The sequence below is a fragment of the Scyliorhinus torazame genome, chromosome 21, assembly GCF_047496885.1.
Source record: "Scyliorhinus torazame isolate Kashiwa2021f chromosome 21, sScyTor2.1, whole genome shotgun sequence".
NCBI lineage: Eukaryota > Metazoa > Chordata > Chondrichthyes > Carcharhiniformes > Scyliorhinidae > Scyliorhinus > Scyliorhinus torazame.
This window is the reverse complement of record NC_092727.1, coordinates 24,459,778-24,475,354: the sequence shown is the minus strand read 5'-3', so window position 1 is coordinate 24,475,354 and position 15,577 is coordinate 24,459,778. Positions and strand designations below refer to the sequence as shown.

The following is a 15,577-nucleotide window of genomic DNA, read 5'->3' as shown; positions in this document are numbered from 1 at the left end:
GATGTGGAGGCGCTCCTGGACGCGGTGGAGCAGAGGAGGGACGCCCTGTATCCCGGGCATGGCCGCAGAGATGCCCCACGCCACAGCCGGCGTCTGTGGAGGGAAGTGGCAGAGGCCGTCACCGCTGTGGCCCTGACACCACGGACAGGCACCCAGTGCCACAAGAAGGTGAACGACCTCGTCAGAGCAGGCAGGGTGAGCCTCCCCCATATCCCCCCTCCCCATATCCCCCCTCCCCCATATCCCCCCTCCCCCATTTCCCCCCTCCCCCATATCCCCCCTCCCCCATATCCCCCCTCCCCCATATCCCCCCTCCCCCATACCCCCCCTCCCCCATATCCCCCCCTCCCCCATATCCCCCCTCCCCCATATCCCCAAGTGAATCCAGCCCTAACCTTAACCTCTGCAATGCACGCGCAACCGATGGCGTGCATTCATATACCTGCCTAACACTGTTGCCTTTTACCCCTGCCCCCCCCCACAGGAGAAGCGCGCACACAACAATAGGGAGCATGTGAGGACTGGAGGAGGGCCCGCTGATGAGAGGCCACTGACCGTACACGAGGAAAGGGCCCTGGAACTGGCTGGCGGACCTGAGGACCGGGAGGTTGCTGATGCAGAGGTCGGGGGCGTACTAACGAGTGAGCCACCGACAGCCCGTCCCCATATCCCCCCTCCCCTATATCCCCCTCCCCCGTATCACCTGATCACTGCCTGATGTCTAACCATGCATGCTTCATTGTGTATCGCAGGACCAAACGTCCAGGCACCCATCCCCGCAGATGCAGACCGCCCGCAGGATGCCCCCCGGAGACCACAGGAGACGGAGAGACCCGCACCCTCCAGCATGCGACGCCCGCAGGATGCTCCTCGGAGACCACGGAAGACGGAGAGACCCGGACCCTCCAGCATGCGACGCCCGCAGGATGCCCCTCGGAGACCACGGGAGACGGAGAGACCCGGACCCTCCAGCATGCGACGCCCGCAGGATGCCCCTCGCACACCACGGGAGACGGAGAGACCTGGAGCAACAGGGAGACGACACCCCCGTCACGTGCGGGAGCGACCACCCAGCGACGAGGGGGGCAGCCACAGGCCCCCGTCACATCCGAGCCAGGACACCACTACCCAGGACACCACTACCCAGGACACCACTACCCAGGACACCACTACCCAGGACACCACTACCCAGGACACCACTACCCAGGACACCCCTACCCGGGACAGCACTACCCAGGACACCCCTACCCGGGACAGCATTACCCAGGACACCCCTACCCGGGACAGCACTACCCAGGAAGACGAAATACCGGACAGTGACTCAGAGTGGATGGGTGGAGACGAACCCCCACCCCAAAGTGCCATGGACTCAGAGTGGGACGAAGAGCACGACACAACGCCACTGCTGTCACCAACACCCTCCACCATCGCAGAAACACTCACCACGGTTGGGCACTTTAGTGATGAGGTGTCTGGTACACTCACTGGTGCGCACAACACAGCCGTCCCGGTACAGCAGGTGGAGGTAGGAGCAGCAGAGGGACCGGGCGGTCGGAGGGCAGCCCAGCCCAAGCGAACATCTGCCGCCCAGATGGATCCCGGGTTCCTGCAGTTACCACACCCACACATAGATCCGATGCAACCACCGACCCGGAGACGAGCGAAGAGGGTGACGGGTGGCTTGCGGCGGCTGCGGTCGCAGGTGGAGGAGTCCACCCGCGTCCAGGAGCTGGGAGTGGTGCCGGTCATGCGTGCCACCCAGGCTGACACCGCACGGGTGGCGTCCGCGGTGGAGGCAATGGGTGCGACGGTGTCAGACATGGGGAACGGTTTGCGAGGCCTGGGGCCTTCCGTGCAGGCGGCGTCTGTGGCCCAGGAAATGGCTGCCCTCTCACAGGAGGCCATGAGCCAGCGCCAGATGGCAGAGGCGCTCAACGCCATAGCCCAGTCTCTGCAGGCCATGGCCCAGTCTCAGCAGGCCATGGCCCAGTCTCTGCAGGCCATCGCTGAGGGCATCGGCGCCAGTGGCCATGTGCGAGCCGGCGTCGCACTGTCACAGACAGGGTTTGCCAACCCCCTGGGCTCCATGGCTGCAAACCTGCAGACCCCTGTCGATACCAGCACGGGCCTCCAGGACTGGCAGCGCCAGATGTCGGGGGGGCGTTGGATGGCCAGTCCGTTCGCATCCCCCACCCATGTAGAGGCCTGGGGGCCATCGGGCACCCCGAGGGAGGAGGAGGTGCTGTGGTCCGTCCCGGCTCCCCCTGTAGGGGAGGTCCCGGTACACCGCGACACCTCGGACTCCCCCCCTTCCGTCCCAGGTGCATCGGGTGGGCAACGGGCAGGACAGGCTGGCAGCTCGCCATCCCAGTCGCCCGGGCCGCAGCCTGGCCCATCTAGGCCAGGACGCCCCAGGAAACGGCCGCCAAAGGGATCCAGTGTCAGAGGGCAGGAATCACAGGAGTCCACCTCCAGTTCTGCTGTACCGTCTGGGGAACCACGTAGACATAGTCAAAGGGCCCGTAAGGCCAAACAATTAGACACTGAGTAAGTTGGCACGGGTGCAGGGCACAGATGAGTTTTAGGGGCTAGGGCACGTGCATGAACTCCTTTGGTTATTAAAGTCAATGTTACACCTACCGAAGCTGCCTTTGTGCTCTGTCCAAAGTGTGCGGGGGTGACCGTAACGTTGAGCGCAAGTGTGTGTGTGAGGGGTGGTCTTACCTCAGCCCCAGGTGAGTCTGCCCCTACCCCCTGGGCCGCCATCAACATCCCCCGGGCAGAGGACGGGACCGTGCGCAGCAGTGTCACAGCCGCATGCAGGGATGGTCCGGGTGGATGGTGGTACTGTGGCCATGGGTCAGACATAGTCCAACGATGTAGAGCCAGGAGCTCATCGGAGGCGGGTTGTCATCATCCTCCATGGCCTGCGATAGACACGCGTCCACCCGCAACTGTGTGAGCCCGGCCCGTTGTGCCGCAGGTGGATCGGCAATGGGGGGGGGGGGGGGGTGGCGGTGTGCATGCGGGTGGGTGGGGTTGGGGAGGGGGGGTGAGGGTGCTGGATGGGTGGGGGGTGTGGGTGGTCGGCTGTTGACATGGTGTGCGGTCTGTGGCCATACTACCCGATTCCCACGCCCACCTAGTCAGTGAAGCGGGCGTCTATCAGTCTGTCCCGTGCCCGCTGGGCCAGCCGGTAACGGTGGACAGCCACCCGCCTGTGTCTACCCCGTCTGCCCTGACCATTGCCCCCATCCCCCTCATCTGGGGAGGACTGGGCCTCTTCCTGCTGCTCCTCCACTCCGCCCTCCTCTGCCTGCGGCACATCGCCCCTCTGCTGGGCTATGTTGTGCAGGACGCAGCACACCACAATGATGCGGCCGACCCTATCTGACCGATACTGGAGGGCGCCCCCAGAGAGGTCCAGGCACCTGAAACGCATCTTCAGCACACCAAAGCACCTCTCGATCACTCCCCTTGTCGCTACATGGGCATCATTGTAGCGGTTCTCCGCCTCATTGCGTGGCCTCCGTATAGGCGTCATCAGCCACGATCGCAATGGGCAGCCCCTGTCGTCCAGCAACCAGCCCCTCAGCCGGGGATGGCGTCCCTCGTACATGCCGGGGATGGATGACCGCGACAACACAAATGAGTCGTGTACACTGCCTGGGTGACGGGCGCAGACGTGCAGGATCATCATGCGGTGGTCGCAGACCACCTGTACGTTCATCGAATAGGTCCCCTTCCTATTAGTGAACACGGCCCTGTTATCTGCAGGTGGCCGCACGGCGACGTGCATCCCATCGATCGCGCCCTGGACCATGGGGAACCCGGCAACGGCAGAGAAGCCCACGGCCCGGGCATCTTGGCTGGCCCGGTCCACGGGGAAGCGGATGTAGCGGTGCGCCATGGCATATAGGGCATCTGTCACTGCCCGGATGCACCGGTGCACCGATGTCTGCGATATGCCGGACAGGTCCCCACTCGGTGCCTGGAATGACCCCGTTGCATAAAAGTTCAGGGCCACCGTAACCTTGACGGACACGGGGAGTGGGTGTCCCCCGCCAGTGCCACGCGGTGACAGGTGTGCCAGCAGGTGGCAGATGTGTGCCACGGTTACCCGGCTCATCCGGAGTCTCCTCCTGCATTCCCGGTCCGTGAGGTCCTGGTATGACTGCCGGGGCCGGTACACACGGGGCTCCCTCGGGTGGCTCCGTTGCCGTGGGGCCGCGACGTCCTCCTCCCCCTCCTCGTCCTGTCGGTCAGGTGTCCCTCCAGCCTGGGCGGCTGCCGCCTGCCCCTCTGCGGCAGCCTGCGCCGCCTCTCTGGCACGCTCCTCCTCCTCCTCCTCCTCCTCATCCAGGGCAACATAGACATGAGCGGCTGCCACCACGGCGGCCAACATCGCTGGATGATCTGAAAACATGACGGCCTGGTGGGGGGGAGGGGAACGACGACATGTCATCATTGCCCATATCCCCTCCTCCCCCCAGCCAGGTGGCATGGACCGCATGGGTCCAACTGTTGGAGGCTGGCACCTGGCCAGGTGGACCAACTCACTTGCCCTCCCATCACCCTCCTCGGCACGGACCCCCCCCCAACCTCCACCCCGGCACGGACCCCCCCCCCCCAACCTCCACCCCGGCACGGACACCCCCCAACCTCCACCCCAGCAAGGACCCCCCCCCCCCAAACCCCCAACCTCCACCCCGGCACGTCACGGACCCCCCCCAACCTCCACCACGGCATGGACCCCCCCAACCTCCACCCCGGCACGGCACGGACCCCCCCCCCCAACCTCCACCCCGGCACGGACCCCCCCCCCCCCCCCCCCCCCAACGTCCACCCCGGCACGGCACGGACCCCCCCCCCCAACCTCCACCCCAGCACGGACCCCCCCCCCCCCCCCAACCTCCACCCCGGCACGGCACGGACCCCCCCAACCTCCACCCCAGCACGAACCCCCCACCCAACATCCACCCCGGCACGGACCCCCTCCCGGCACTCCCCCGGAGCCCAGCCTACTCTAACCACCCCCCCCCCCCGCCGCACACACACACACAACCCGAGACACACACCTCCTCACGCAATCAGACTGCGGCCACGCCATTGCCTGCCCAGAGCCAACCCCCCAGGCCGTCACTCACCTCCACGCTGGTCGGCGTGAGCCTGGAGCACCGGGTCACGCCGATGAAAAGGAGGTTTGATTCACGTCGACGTGAACGGTCATCACGTCGACGGGACTTCGGCCCATCCGGAAGGGAGAATATCGGCAGGCCGAAAATCGGCTGCCTTGCGCAGACCCGTGACATTCTCCGCGGCAGCGGCGCCATTAACGCCCCGCCGACTTTTCTCCCTTCGGAGACTTCGGCAACCGGCGGGGGCGGGATTCACGGCGGCCAACGGCCATTCTCCGACCCTCTGGGGGGTCGGAGAATGACGCCCCAGTTCTTTAACAAAGTGGAAAATCAATTACTTTTTTTTAAAGCTTTTATTTACACAACCCACTGTCACTCAAGCAGTCATTGCTTCTATACATTGTAGAGTGGGAGAACAGGCATTGAAATGCCATCGCTTTGTATGATGGACATTAGGAACCACAGGGGTGGGGGTGGTGGTGAAGTACCTTGGCATGGGGAATATAAGTGGCCATAGAGTGTTTTGGGGTATATAATAATAATAATCGCTTATTGTCACAAGTTGGCTTCAATGAAGTTACTGTGAAAAGCCCCTAGTCGCCACATTCAGGCACCTGTTCAGGGATGCTGGAACGAGAATTGAACCCGCGCTCCTGGTCTTGTTCTGCATTACAAGCCAGCTGTCTTAGCCCACTGTGCAAAACCAGCCCCATATAGCTTGGTATGGGGGACATGATCGACCACAGAAGGCTTTTGGGGGTCATAAAGGTGGCATGGAGAATATTTGTGGAGTGAGGGGGTTGGTGACGGGTGTTTGTGTTAAAACTCTGATGAATCTCCACAGCACCAAGGCAAACCTTTTAAACAGTCCACCTCTGCACCTGACAGCCCCTGTGGTCACACCTGAACTTTTTCCAGGGTTGACTGGCCGAATTGCAGCCCACACCTGTCCTCCAGCAATGAAAGTCCAGTCCTTGCAGGCAGTTTCTCCCAAGGTGGCCAGTCTGAGCCAAGAATTTTCCGGACTCTTGCTACCCGCCTTGAGGATTGAAATCTAGCTCCATACCTTTGAATTCGACTTGGGTTTGTTCATGCCTATGGGTGATGTTACAGAGATGAAAACGGGCAATTATTGAGACCTCAGATATATGGTTGCAAGCTCACCTTGGTCAAATATGACATTGAGGTTGTGAACAATCCACTTCAGGCAGTTGCCAGGGAGAGGGATGGAGTCTATGGGAGTTGGCAACAGGGAAGAAAACCAATGGCTTCAATCTTCCCAATACTTAATTGGAGGAAATTCCTGCTCATCCAGTACTGGATGTAGGACAAGCTATCTTAACACTCGAGATGTTGTCCCTAAGATAGGTTGAGCATCCCTTATCTCAAAACCGGAAACAATTCTGAAATCCGCATATTTTTCGAGCGCCAACGTGATGTCATGAGTTCCCGTGTGTTGCGTAGTTACCAACATGCCGCACATGCACAGTTTCCAACTTGCACCTTACATGCACAGTTCCCAATGTGCCACAGATGCACATTATATTCCATTGCTTTCATCCAGCTAGATCTGGCAGTGAATGGCATTACAAATTATCTGGCATATCTATTATGCCTCTACTCTCTTTGGACTTAAGGGAGCAGAGATAAGGGCCACACCAAGAAAGTAATTCTAAATTTACATTTATTTCACCAAAGAAAGTGCCTCAGATTTGACATGACTTGCTCCTTCAAAGGCTGAGCACGTTTATTCAATGAGGTGCTGAGCAATATGGACCAGAAAGGTCACAACTTTGATCCATGATCTATGCTGAATTAACTGATCTGGGCATAGGTTGTATTGGTGTATTCCAAGAAGCCTTGGGTGCCCCTAGATTAGCAAGGGTATTTTTTCTCCAGACATCCTACTCCTGGTCAGCAATTCTTGCTGATGGTGTATGTGTATGATTTAAGATGTAAAGAACTGCTTTGGCTTGGTTGTGGCATCCTTCTCTCCTGTGAATTGAGGATAGGGTCCCAGGTTTCTGTACACTTAATAAGCAGTCATGGAGGAGAGAAAATTGCCAAGAACAGCCAATGCAGGTTTGCTACTTGTGGTGTCAGATTTAACAGTCACTAATCACTTAACAGGAATCCTAACAACAGGACGAGCAGAACTTACTCATTGTTTTGCAGATGGCGCAGTGGTGGAGAAAAATGGCGTGGAAACTGCCGGCCCCAAAGGTGGTGTCCCACAGTGTCACGCTGGCAGGGAGAGCTCTGAAAGACACCAACCTGCCAGCAGCTTAGCCTTTAAAAGACTGGGGCACCGTTTTTAAAGGGCATCCGGATACAAACAATTAAATGTAGAAGCTTCCCCCCCCCCACTCCACCCCCATGGAACATCCAACCACACAAACCTCCTCCTCCCACCACCACCCCTCCTTCCCCTTCCACGGGGTGCCCCTCATCCCTGCCCTCTCCAGGGTACTGCTCGGGCATGACCCGCTCTCCTCCTCCCAGGGAATGTACTCGCCTGCATGCCTCTGGTGGGTTAAGTTCACCGGGTGCATGTCATGGGGGAACTATTATGAATGAACAATCTAAGGGAGGATGGGGGAGAGGATGTGTAAAAGTCTGATCATGATATTTAAGTGCATTTAAATGGGTCCTGACATTGAACGTCCGCTATCCCATTGGCAGGGGACAGGGACAATTGGAATGGGAAATCCTGCTGGCATATGCCGCATTTTGCGATTCCATTGGGATTTCCCACTCCTCCCCTCCTCTTCCACCAAAAAACAGGAGCGTAAAATTCACCCCCCCCCCCCCCCCCAATTACAGTGTAAGGAACGTTATTGCAACTGTTAACCTTACAATTCCACGCACAATTCAATACTAAAAAAAAGGTTGACGTTAATTTTGAAATCAAGAGGAAAAAGTCGTCATTGTAAATGACGATTGAAGATTTATTTTGCTTATTAACTGGAATCAACTTAAATGTGGAAGATGGAATTAACTTCAAAGACAGTTGAATGGAAAAAGACTGTGATGCCTAGCCTTTGCAAAGCATTTTCAAAGGCTTTGTAAAATAAAGGGAACTTCTTTTACTACAAAACATGACTTTAATTCACAGTGCAGTAATGAATTGAAATTTAATGCAGCAAATATTAACCTACTTTCTATTTCAGTGCAGCACAATATTTATGTCATCTTTCTATTGGGAAGAAAATATCCAATTTTTATAATGCAGCATTAACATCATTTTTATTTCAAGATAGAAGAATATCAATGCATTTTTTAATTGAAGTGTAGCACTAATACCATTTTCATGTCGATATTGCAGAATTTTGATGCACCTTTATTTTAAATGCAGCAAAATGTGCTTGGATGCCGCTTATTACAAACAATTAAATGCCATCCCGGAAACTATTGGTCAATTGTGTAGGTTCTGAAAAACAAAGTTGTGGAAAGCAGCACTGGAGTCAACACAATTTCTTCCTGTCTCTTCCTAACCCGTCCACCCAGTCAATTTCAGAAAATGATCCTTTATGCTCTCAGTAAAATTTTGAGGGGCATATCTACAATACTCGATTACTGAGGGCTTCGACCTGTCAACGATTAACAAATTGTGTGCATTATAATGAACGTTATTTATAGACCATCGGGTGTTCCAGGCAGCAGCAGTGCCGAACCTCTCATTGCAGGTTTTATTTAAAACCTTTTCCACATCATTTTGCATGCATGTCACAAAATTGTCGTATCATTGCCCGAGCATCGCACGATATAACGGAATATAATTTATGCCTTAACACGCATTTTCCATTTGTAGTTTTCCTGAATCAAATGGAAATCGCTGGTGCTGAAAAATGTAAATTTCAGGCCTTGCGGTGAGCTTTTTCGGATGATGAAATTTACAACACATGTTTGTGAAAAGAGGTGTTACTGTCTGTAAACCTGCAGAGTTTCCTCTGAATTACGATTGTGTGGGGAGAGCACAGGCAGGTCCTTCCTGGAAAACAACTGGTACTCCATTTTGATCAGTTTCACTAAGGAGAATGATCAAGCTTTGCCTGATACTAATTGCATTTCTATAACAAATGCTTTGCAAATTTAAAAAAAAATTGTTAACAACTAAACATTCTCATTTACAATTACAGCCAGAGGAAATACTGCTGATCTGTGTTGCTTCCAGGGAGTTTGATTTTTTTAAAAATCCCAACGTCCCATTTGTATTTCAATGTTTTTTGGTTTGATTTTGGTTTATTCAGTCTGTAACTCTATTCCTGCCCATGTTTACATCAGCTTTAATTTTGTATTTTTCATGTGCTCTCCTCCACTTTCCTTTCAACCAATCATGTACGTGCGTATCATGTGACTTTGTCATGTGGCTTGCATGGTGCTGATGATGTCGTCCACGCTGGTGAACAGAAGGTAAAATCTTTGTTCTGATTGGTTGAATAAATTGAACACACTGAGCAATTTTCTTAAAAGGGTTCAATATAGTTGAGCTTTACAGAAATTTTATAATTGTCTGATAGAATCCGTAATTATGCATTGAGTAAACTGTTGTAGAACCAATCCGTTTGTTTAAAAAAAAGGCCACGGTATCAAACAAAATGGTAGAAGAAAAGGAACCAAAATGAAAAAATATTCAATCAAACCAGCCAACCACTTTTAATCAGTCAGGAGATTAAGCAATACATTTTACCCTAATAAGAAATTAAACAATTTGTTTATTTAATCTGCCGTTCAATTCATAGTTTAACCATTAACATGCATGGACCAGTTTTTTTGTCTGTGCTGCCACCTACACATGTACTTCAGGAATTTCTACCTGTTTGCATCAAAAATTTGTCTGGTTGCATACATAATGTGACTATGGCAGTCTTCCATTATTTGTTACTGTTTGGGCTCAAAGCAAGCTGTTTATTAAACTCCTAAAGAATTTCCCAATTTGTTCCTACCTCCAAAATAGATAGAGCAGGGAAACAGAAGACACAATGAAAACTTTTAAAATTGCAAAACAAGATGAACAGAACATTTTAAATAGGTAAAATTAATCATAAGTAAACAACTGAAAATATAAAGAATTTGGATTGAGAGGTGACAGGAATGATTTGGGGTTTTGTGCACAAAGTGTAACAGGGCAAGTAGGAGTGATTAAATTTGTATTTCAATGGCTCCACTAATGGCTTAGTGGATTTATCCAACAGCCAAACTATATGTACTTGAAGAGACTTGGATTTGGTCTGGCCTCTGATGCTTTACCTTATCTCTGCCCTGGTGACATAAAGGCTTTCCATGTGATCCCTATTCCTGGAGTAGGAGAGGAAATGTCGATCACTATGCAACGAGCTTTGTTTAAAGTATGTGTGTGAATGTCAGATAGGGGTAGAGTCATCCTTGATTTTAATGCCTCCCCTTTATCCCACCCGAGTCACATACTTAATTATCACTCAGTATAAAGACTCTCAAGTTAAAAAATCGAATCCCAGAGAAGACTCGACCTTCAACGGAGACAAAAATGTAACACTTAAATCGTGCTTGTGTTTACTTTAGTTCACAGCTAATATTCTAGTTGTAGATCTTTCTTATACTTGAGTGGCTTATATTGTTGTAATATTATTGTTTCTTTCAGTGTCAAATCATACGGCACTGTGGCACAGTGGTTAGCACTTGCCTCATAGCGCCAAGGACCCGAGTTCAATTCCGGCCTTGCGTGACTGTCTGTGTGGAGTCCCCCCGAATATGCGTGGGTTTCCACCAGGTGCTCCGGTTTCCTCCCGCAGTCCAATGATCTGCAGGTTAGGTGAATTGGTATGCCCCATAGTGTCCAAAGATTAGATGGGGTTACGGGAATAGAGCAGGAGAATGGGCAGAGGTAGAGTGCTCTTTCAGAGGATCGGTGCGGACTCGATGGGCTGAATGGTCTCCTTCTTCACTGTAGGGATTATATGATAAACTGATAATTTACAAAACTAATTTACCAGCAGATAGGAATTCCCTAGAACTGATTTGCTGTGTCAAATCGAACACTGATTTAAATTGGTCTTATTAAAAATACTCACCCCTTTTTAAGCAAACATTTTTTTGAAGAAATACAAAATAAAGGTCATCATGGAATTTGATTAACATGAACGTAATGTCAAATAAAATTTAGTGCCATATCAGCCCTGTAGAATGTCGACATCTTCTGAAGCTAAATTGTCCATGTAATTAGGTTTAAAAAATACAATTAATAAATAGATCCTAATGAAATTTCTGCCCTGCTGACACTTTTGTGCTTGCACACAAAATACATTTCAAACTTGTTGTCATTTCAAGCAAATTGTCGATCCAGTGTTTGAATTTTTACAAAAAAAGCAAAATAAAGCTGTGTGCGGTGCCAAGTATACAGGGTTAAAGTATGTGTGATATTAATATTACTAACACAAACACCTGCCTTAAACTGTACAAACATTTGACAAGCAAAGATTTTTTTTTCTGCATTGCTTCCCTGCTCAAAGGAAAAAAATCATTCTGATTGTTTCCTAAATGTAATTCTTGTACTGTGATTAACCTTGTTAGAATATTCCATTGTTTTTTGTTTCTTAATCTTTTCTTTTGGTTTTTAAGAGGGAAGCATCTAGGCAGGTTAGAACACAGAACAAGACTAACTCGTGTAACTCACAAGCATTACTGCATGTGTGCAAGTAGTTTTATTCCCCTCCTGAAGCCTATTGGGCGACATCCTTGGGCGAAGGATAAAAAGAGACTGAGATTTGTATTACCCCCATGCATGCCATTTGTGTAGTGGATGCAAGCTGGTTTTGCCATGGGCTTTTCACCTGTGTGTCTTTCACTTCCTTTTGCATTTAATCAGTTGCAACTGAATAGTTTCCTTACACACCTCAAACAAAGCGCAACTTTTTTTTTTCATCTAGGCATTGTCTTTGAATTTTGTTTTAGTACCATTTACACTCTTGTGTGTTTGACACAAGGCAGGATGGAAAGGATACAAATGCTGGAAATCTGAAATAAAATGGAAAGTGCTGGAAATACTCAGCAGGTCTGGCAGCATCTGTGGAGGGATAGCAGATTTAACGTTTCAGGTCTGTGACCTGTGCGAAGGGTGACTTTTAAACTTTATTACAGGTGTCATGATGCCTCAATGTGACTTGGTGCCAAATTAAATGCTTGCTACATGAGAGAAATTGGATATTCTAATGAGTAAAATATCCCATTCTCATTCTGTAGAACCATGAATTAGACTTATCCCATGACTATCAGATGTATTTTTTTTGGCCAGAGAATGGGATTTGGAAAAACCAGCAGAATGCCTATAAACCAAGGTTATGCTTAAAATCTCTGCATTAAGCAAAAAGTTATTTGTGACTATGAGAAGGCACTTGGTGTAAATGGGACTGTCACGTGCATGCTAACTGAGTCTCTTTCTTCATTTAGAGCCAGAAAATCACGTAGTTACATAATCTTTGCCAATACGATATCTGGAAAATTGTTGCATGTCCAAGCATGATTTGTGTTGGTGCTTCTTTCTTCTTTAACGTCTTTATTTTGCCCAAAAAAGGAATAAGCCTACACTTAGAGATTGGAGTGTGTAGAATTGTCGTACCATTTGGAATCAGCCTTCACAAGGAGCAACTGTTTTTCTGTTTCTTCCTTTTGGAATGTCACTAACCTGTTAAGTTACAGCATAACGCCATTTATTTCAATTGCAAAACTATTCTTTGATAAGTTAACTGATATGTGTTAATAGCCTCCAATGAATTTATTGATGAAAGTATAATATTTTACAAGCATGATTACCCTGGTAGTCTAACTTCAGGTAGGCACTAACAACAGAGTGAATGTTTGGTGGTGACTCTTGTACTGGAGACTCAGTAAATTCATAACAGTTTTATAGTCATTTAAAACATTTTTAATGCACTCTTAAATGATTGCACTGATTGCTGTCTCTTACACCCTCTTTAACGCAACCTGCAAGTAGCATTTATTGAAAACAGTGATTGTGGAAATAACATTTGTTTAATGTAATTAGATTGATGAGCAGTGAATAAAACCATGGCTGCCGCTTTTACTGGGAATTACACCTTCTTTCTGTACATGTCACTACATTAGAATTGAATCCATATCCCTCCCCCCACTAGAACTTTGTTCCACTGACTCTAACCACTTCTACATTCACTCCTCCCTTCACCTTCCCAATGCCTGCTGTGCCCACAGCCATCAAGGCCCCATGAATGGTTATTCATGAAGTCCCCGCCTTCTTAACCTTGCCCCTACCTGAGGTGTGGTGATCCTCAGGTTAAGTTACCACAAGTCAGCTTTCCCCCTAAAAAGGGGAAAGCAACCTATGTTTACCTCGGACTATGGTGACTTTTCCTTACCAAGGCTCCATGCCCTGAACCGTTCTTACCCCTGATAATGTCCCCTCCTCTGGCTCAGTATTATAATTTTGGTTATACCTCCGTGAGGAGCTATTGTTTTGTTATCTACAGATATTTAACTGCTCGTTGTTGAATCAACCTTTGATATTCTGGCCATGTCAATCTCCCCCATGTCTATATTTCAGCGGCTAAACTAACCACGCTGAAGTATTAACAAAAACGGGAGCTTTGCTTTAAGTACAAAGAACAGGAACATCATCCAACGTCAGTTTCATACCCCCTCTCCCCTTTTTTGGGGGGTCATTGCACACAGAATTCAATAGATGTCAAGGAAAAGGCCACATCTGTGTTTACTTGTGTTCATGGAAAACCAAATATCAGGCCGAAATTCAGAGTTGCTTTATCCATCAAATAAATGAATATGTGGAACTTTAATATAGCTCTTATTCCATGTATGAAAGTTTGAAGTCTCATTTGCAGATTTATTTCAATTTTGTTGAAAGTGTCTTGATAACAACTAGTCTCCTCACAAGAGCCACCACTCCGTATAACTGATCTGGTTGAGCAGAATTGCATTATTATTTCAATTATTTGATCATTTATCATTTTGATATAATGCATCATGCAATCTGGAACACTGAAGGGTCGTTTATAAATAAAAATGTAACCTTCAGCTTCCTCTCCCTTTCACCAGCAGTATCTGATAACTTATTGATGTTTTGCCATTCTATTGGGCTTCCTAGATTCTGGGGATTAGCTGTGGCTTTTGATCAATGTCTTGCAATAGGGATATATTTGGCACAAAACTTGAGAAATTTCTGGGTAGTTTGAAATTATAAAATCAGATTTTCTTTAATTTCAATTCCCATTGCGGTTGAGTGCAAAAGTCAGTATCTCAATACTCAGCGATTTTCCTGTATTTCAACCTCACTTCAAACAATTGAAGGAAAACAATTTTTATAGATTTAATTGTTCACCCCCTAAAGTGTAGCACTTCAAATCATTTTTACTCAGATACATCAAATTGTACATTTCTTACTGAATTATATGAAAAGTTATATATTTCTGGACTGTTGACTTTCTCCAGCTCATCCGTTTCATTTTACAAACCCTCAATAATGCACCTGAAAGCTGTAATGAAACCTAAATATAATCAGTAATATTTTCTTGATTTTGTCAAAAATAGTAGCATAAACTTTCAAAGACCAATGGTCAAAGGAATCCCTGCAGCTAGTTTAGCAGTGCTAGGATCCTCCAGCAAAAAGTTCTCCGAACTACTGTCACCTAATTGCCAGATTTCTTTTTAATTTCAATCATACTACAGTATAATTTCCTCAATGTTGAGCAGCAGTTAATTACCACTTTGAAGAGTTTATCTTAGACCCTTTGCATGTGGCTCTGGACCAGGAGGGTGTTAGTAGAAGATGGTGTGGGCGGCAGTGTATCATGTCGAAATCTGCTCGGATATTATATCAGCTGAGAATTGCATAACTCAATGTCAAATATTTTTCAAATTTAACCACTCCAAAACTTAAAATTATCTTGGCAATTTTGAATATTTTTAATTAAGTAAAACCTCCAAGCATAGTGAAGTCTGGAAAGTGTGTCCACTTTCCTTATGTATAAGAGATTAAATAAACCATTTACTGCAATGCAGCAAACACTATCATTACAAATCATTTGAATGCACTTCTGTTCTCAGTAAGTTATTGAAACCAAATTTTCTTTTACAAGACTTTGCTGACAAAAATTAATCAACATAAAGCTAATGATGTCTTCTGAGTAAATGTAGTGATGTTATTGGATAAGGACATTTGGATTATTGGATAAGAAATGTGGTGTTACCAACATTAACTTGCAGGAGAACCAAGTCCACCAAAACTTGAAGGAAAAGTGCTCGGAAATGGAAATGTCTTTAAAGTAAACTGGATCAAGCAGGATGATGGTGGTTCTCCGATACGACATTACCTGGTCAGGTACAAAGCTGTAAGTACAGAGATATACATATATAACGTTGCATTAAATATTACAGGAAAAGGTGTCAATCTCTAATGATCCTTTTGCATAACA

The 15,577-nt window shown here is 48.5% G+C and overlaps 1 protein-coding gene across 14 annotated transcripts in view; it reads left to right on the top strand.

Annotated features, from left to right (window-relative positions):
- LOC140398222 (neural cell adhesion molecule 1-like) overlaps window positions 1-15,577 on the top strand; it is a 625,403-nt gene that overhangs the window by 523,252 nt on the left and 86,574 nt on the right. For 13 of the 14 annotated variants that reach the window (XM_072486624.1, XM_072486625.1, XM_072486623.1 and 10 more), the window contains one exon: window positions 15,369-15,493. The exons of the other annotated variant lie outside the window; for it this stretch is intronic. In XM_072486624.1, coding sequence (XP_072342725.1) covers window positions 15,369-15,493 — 125 coding nt within the window. The remainder of the gene's footprint in view (window positions 1-15,368; window positions 15,494-15,577) is intronic. 14 annotated transcript variants of the gene reach the window in all.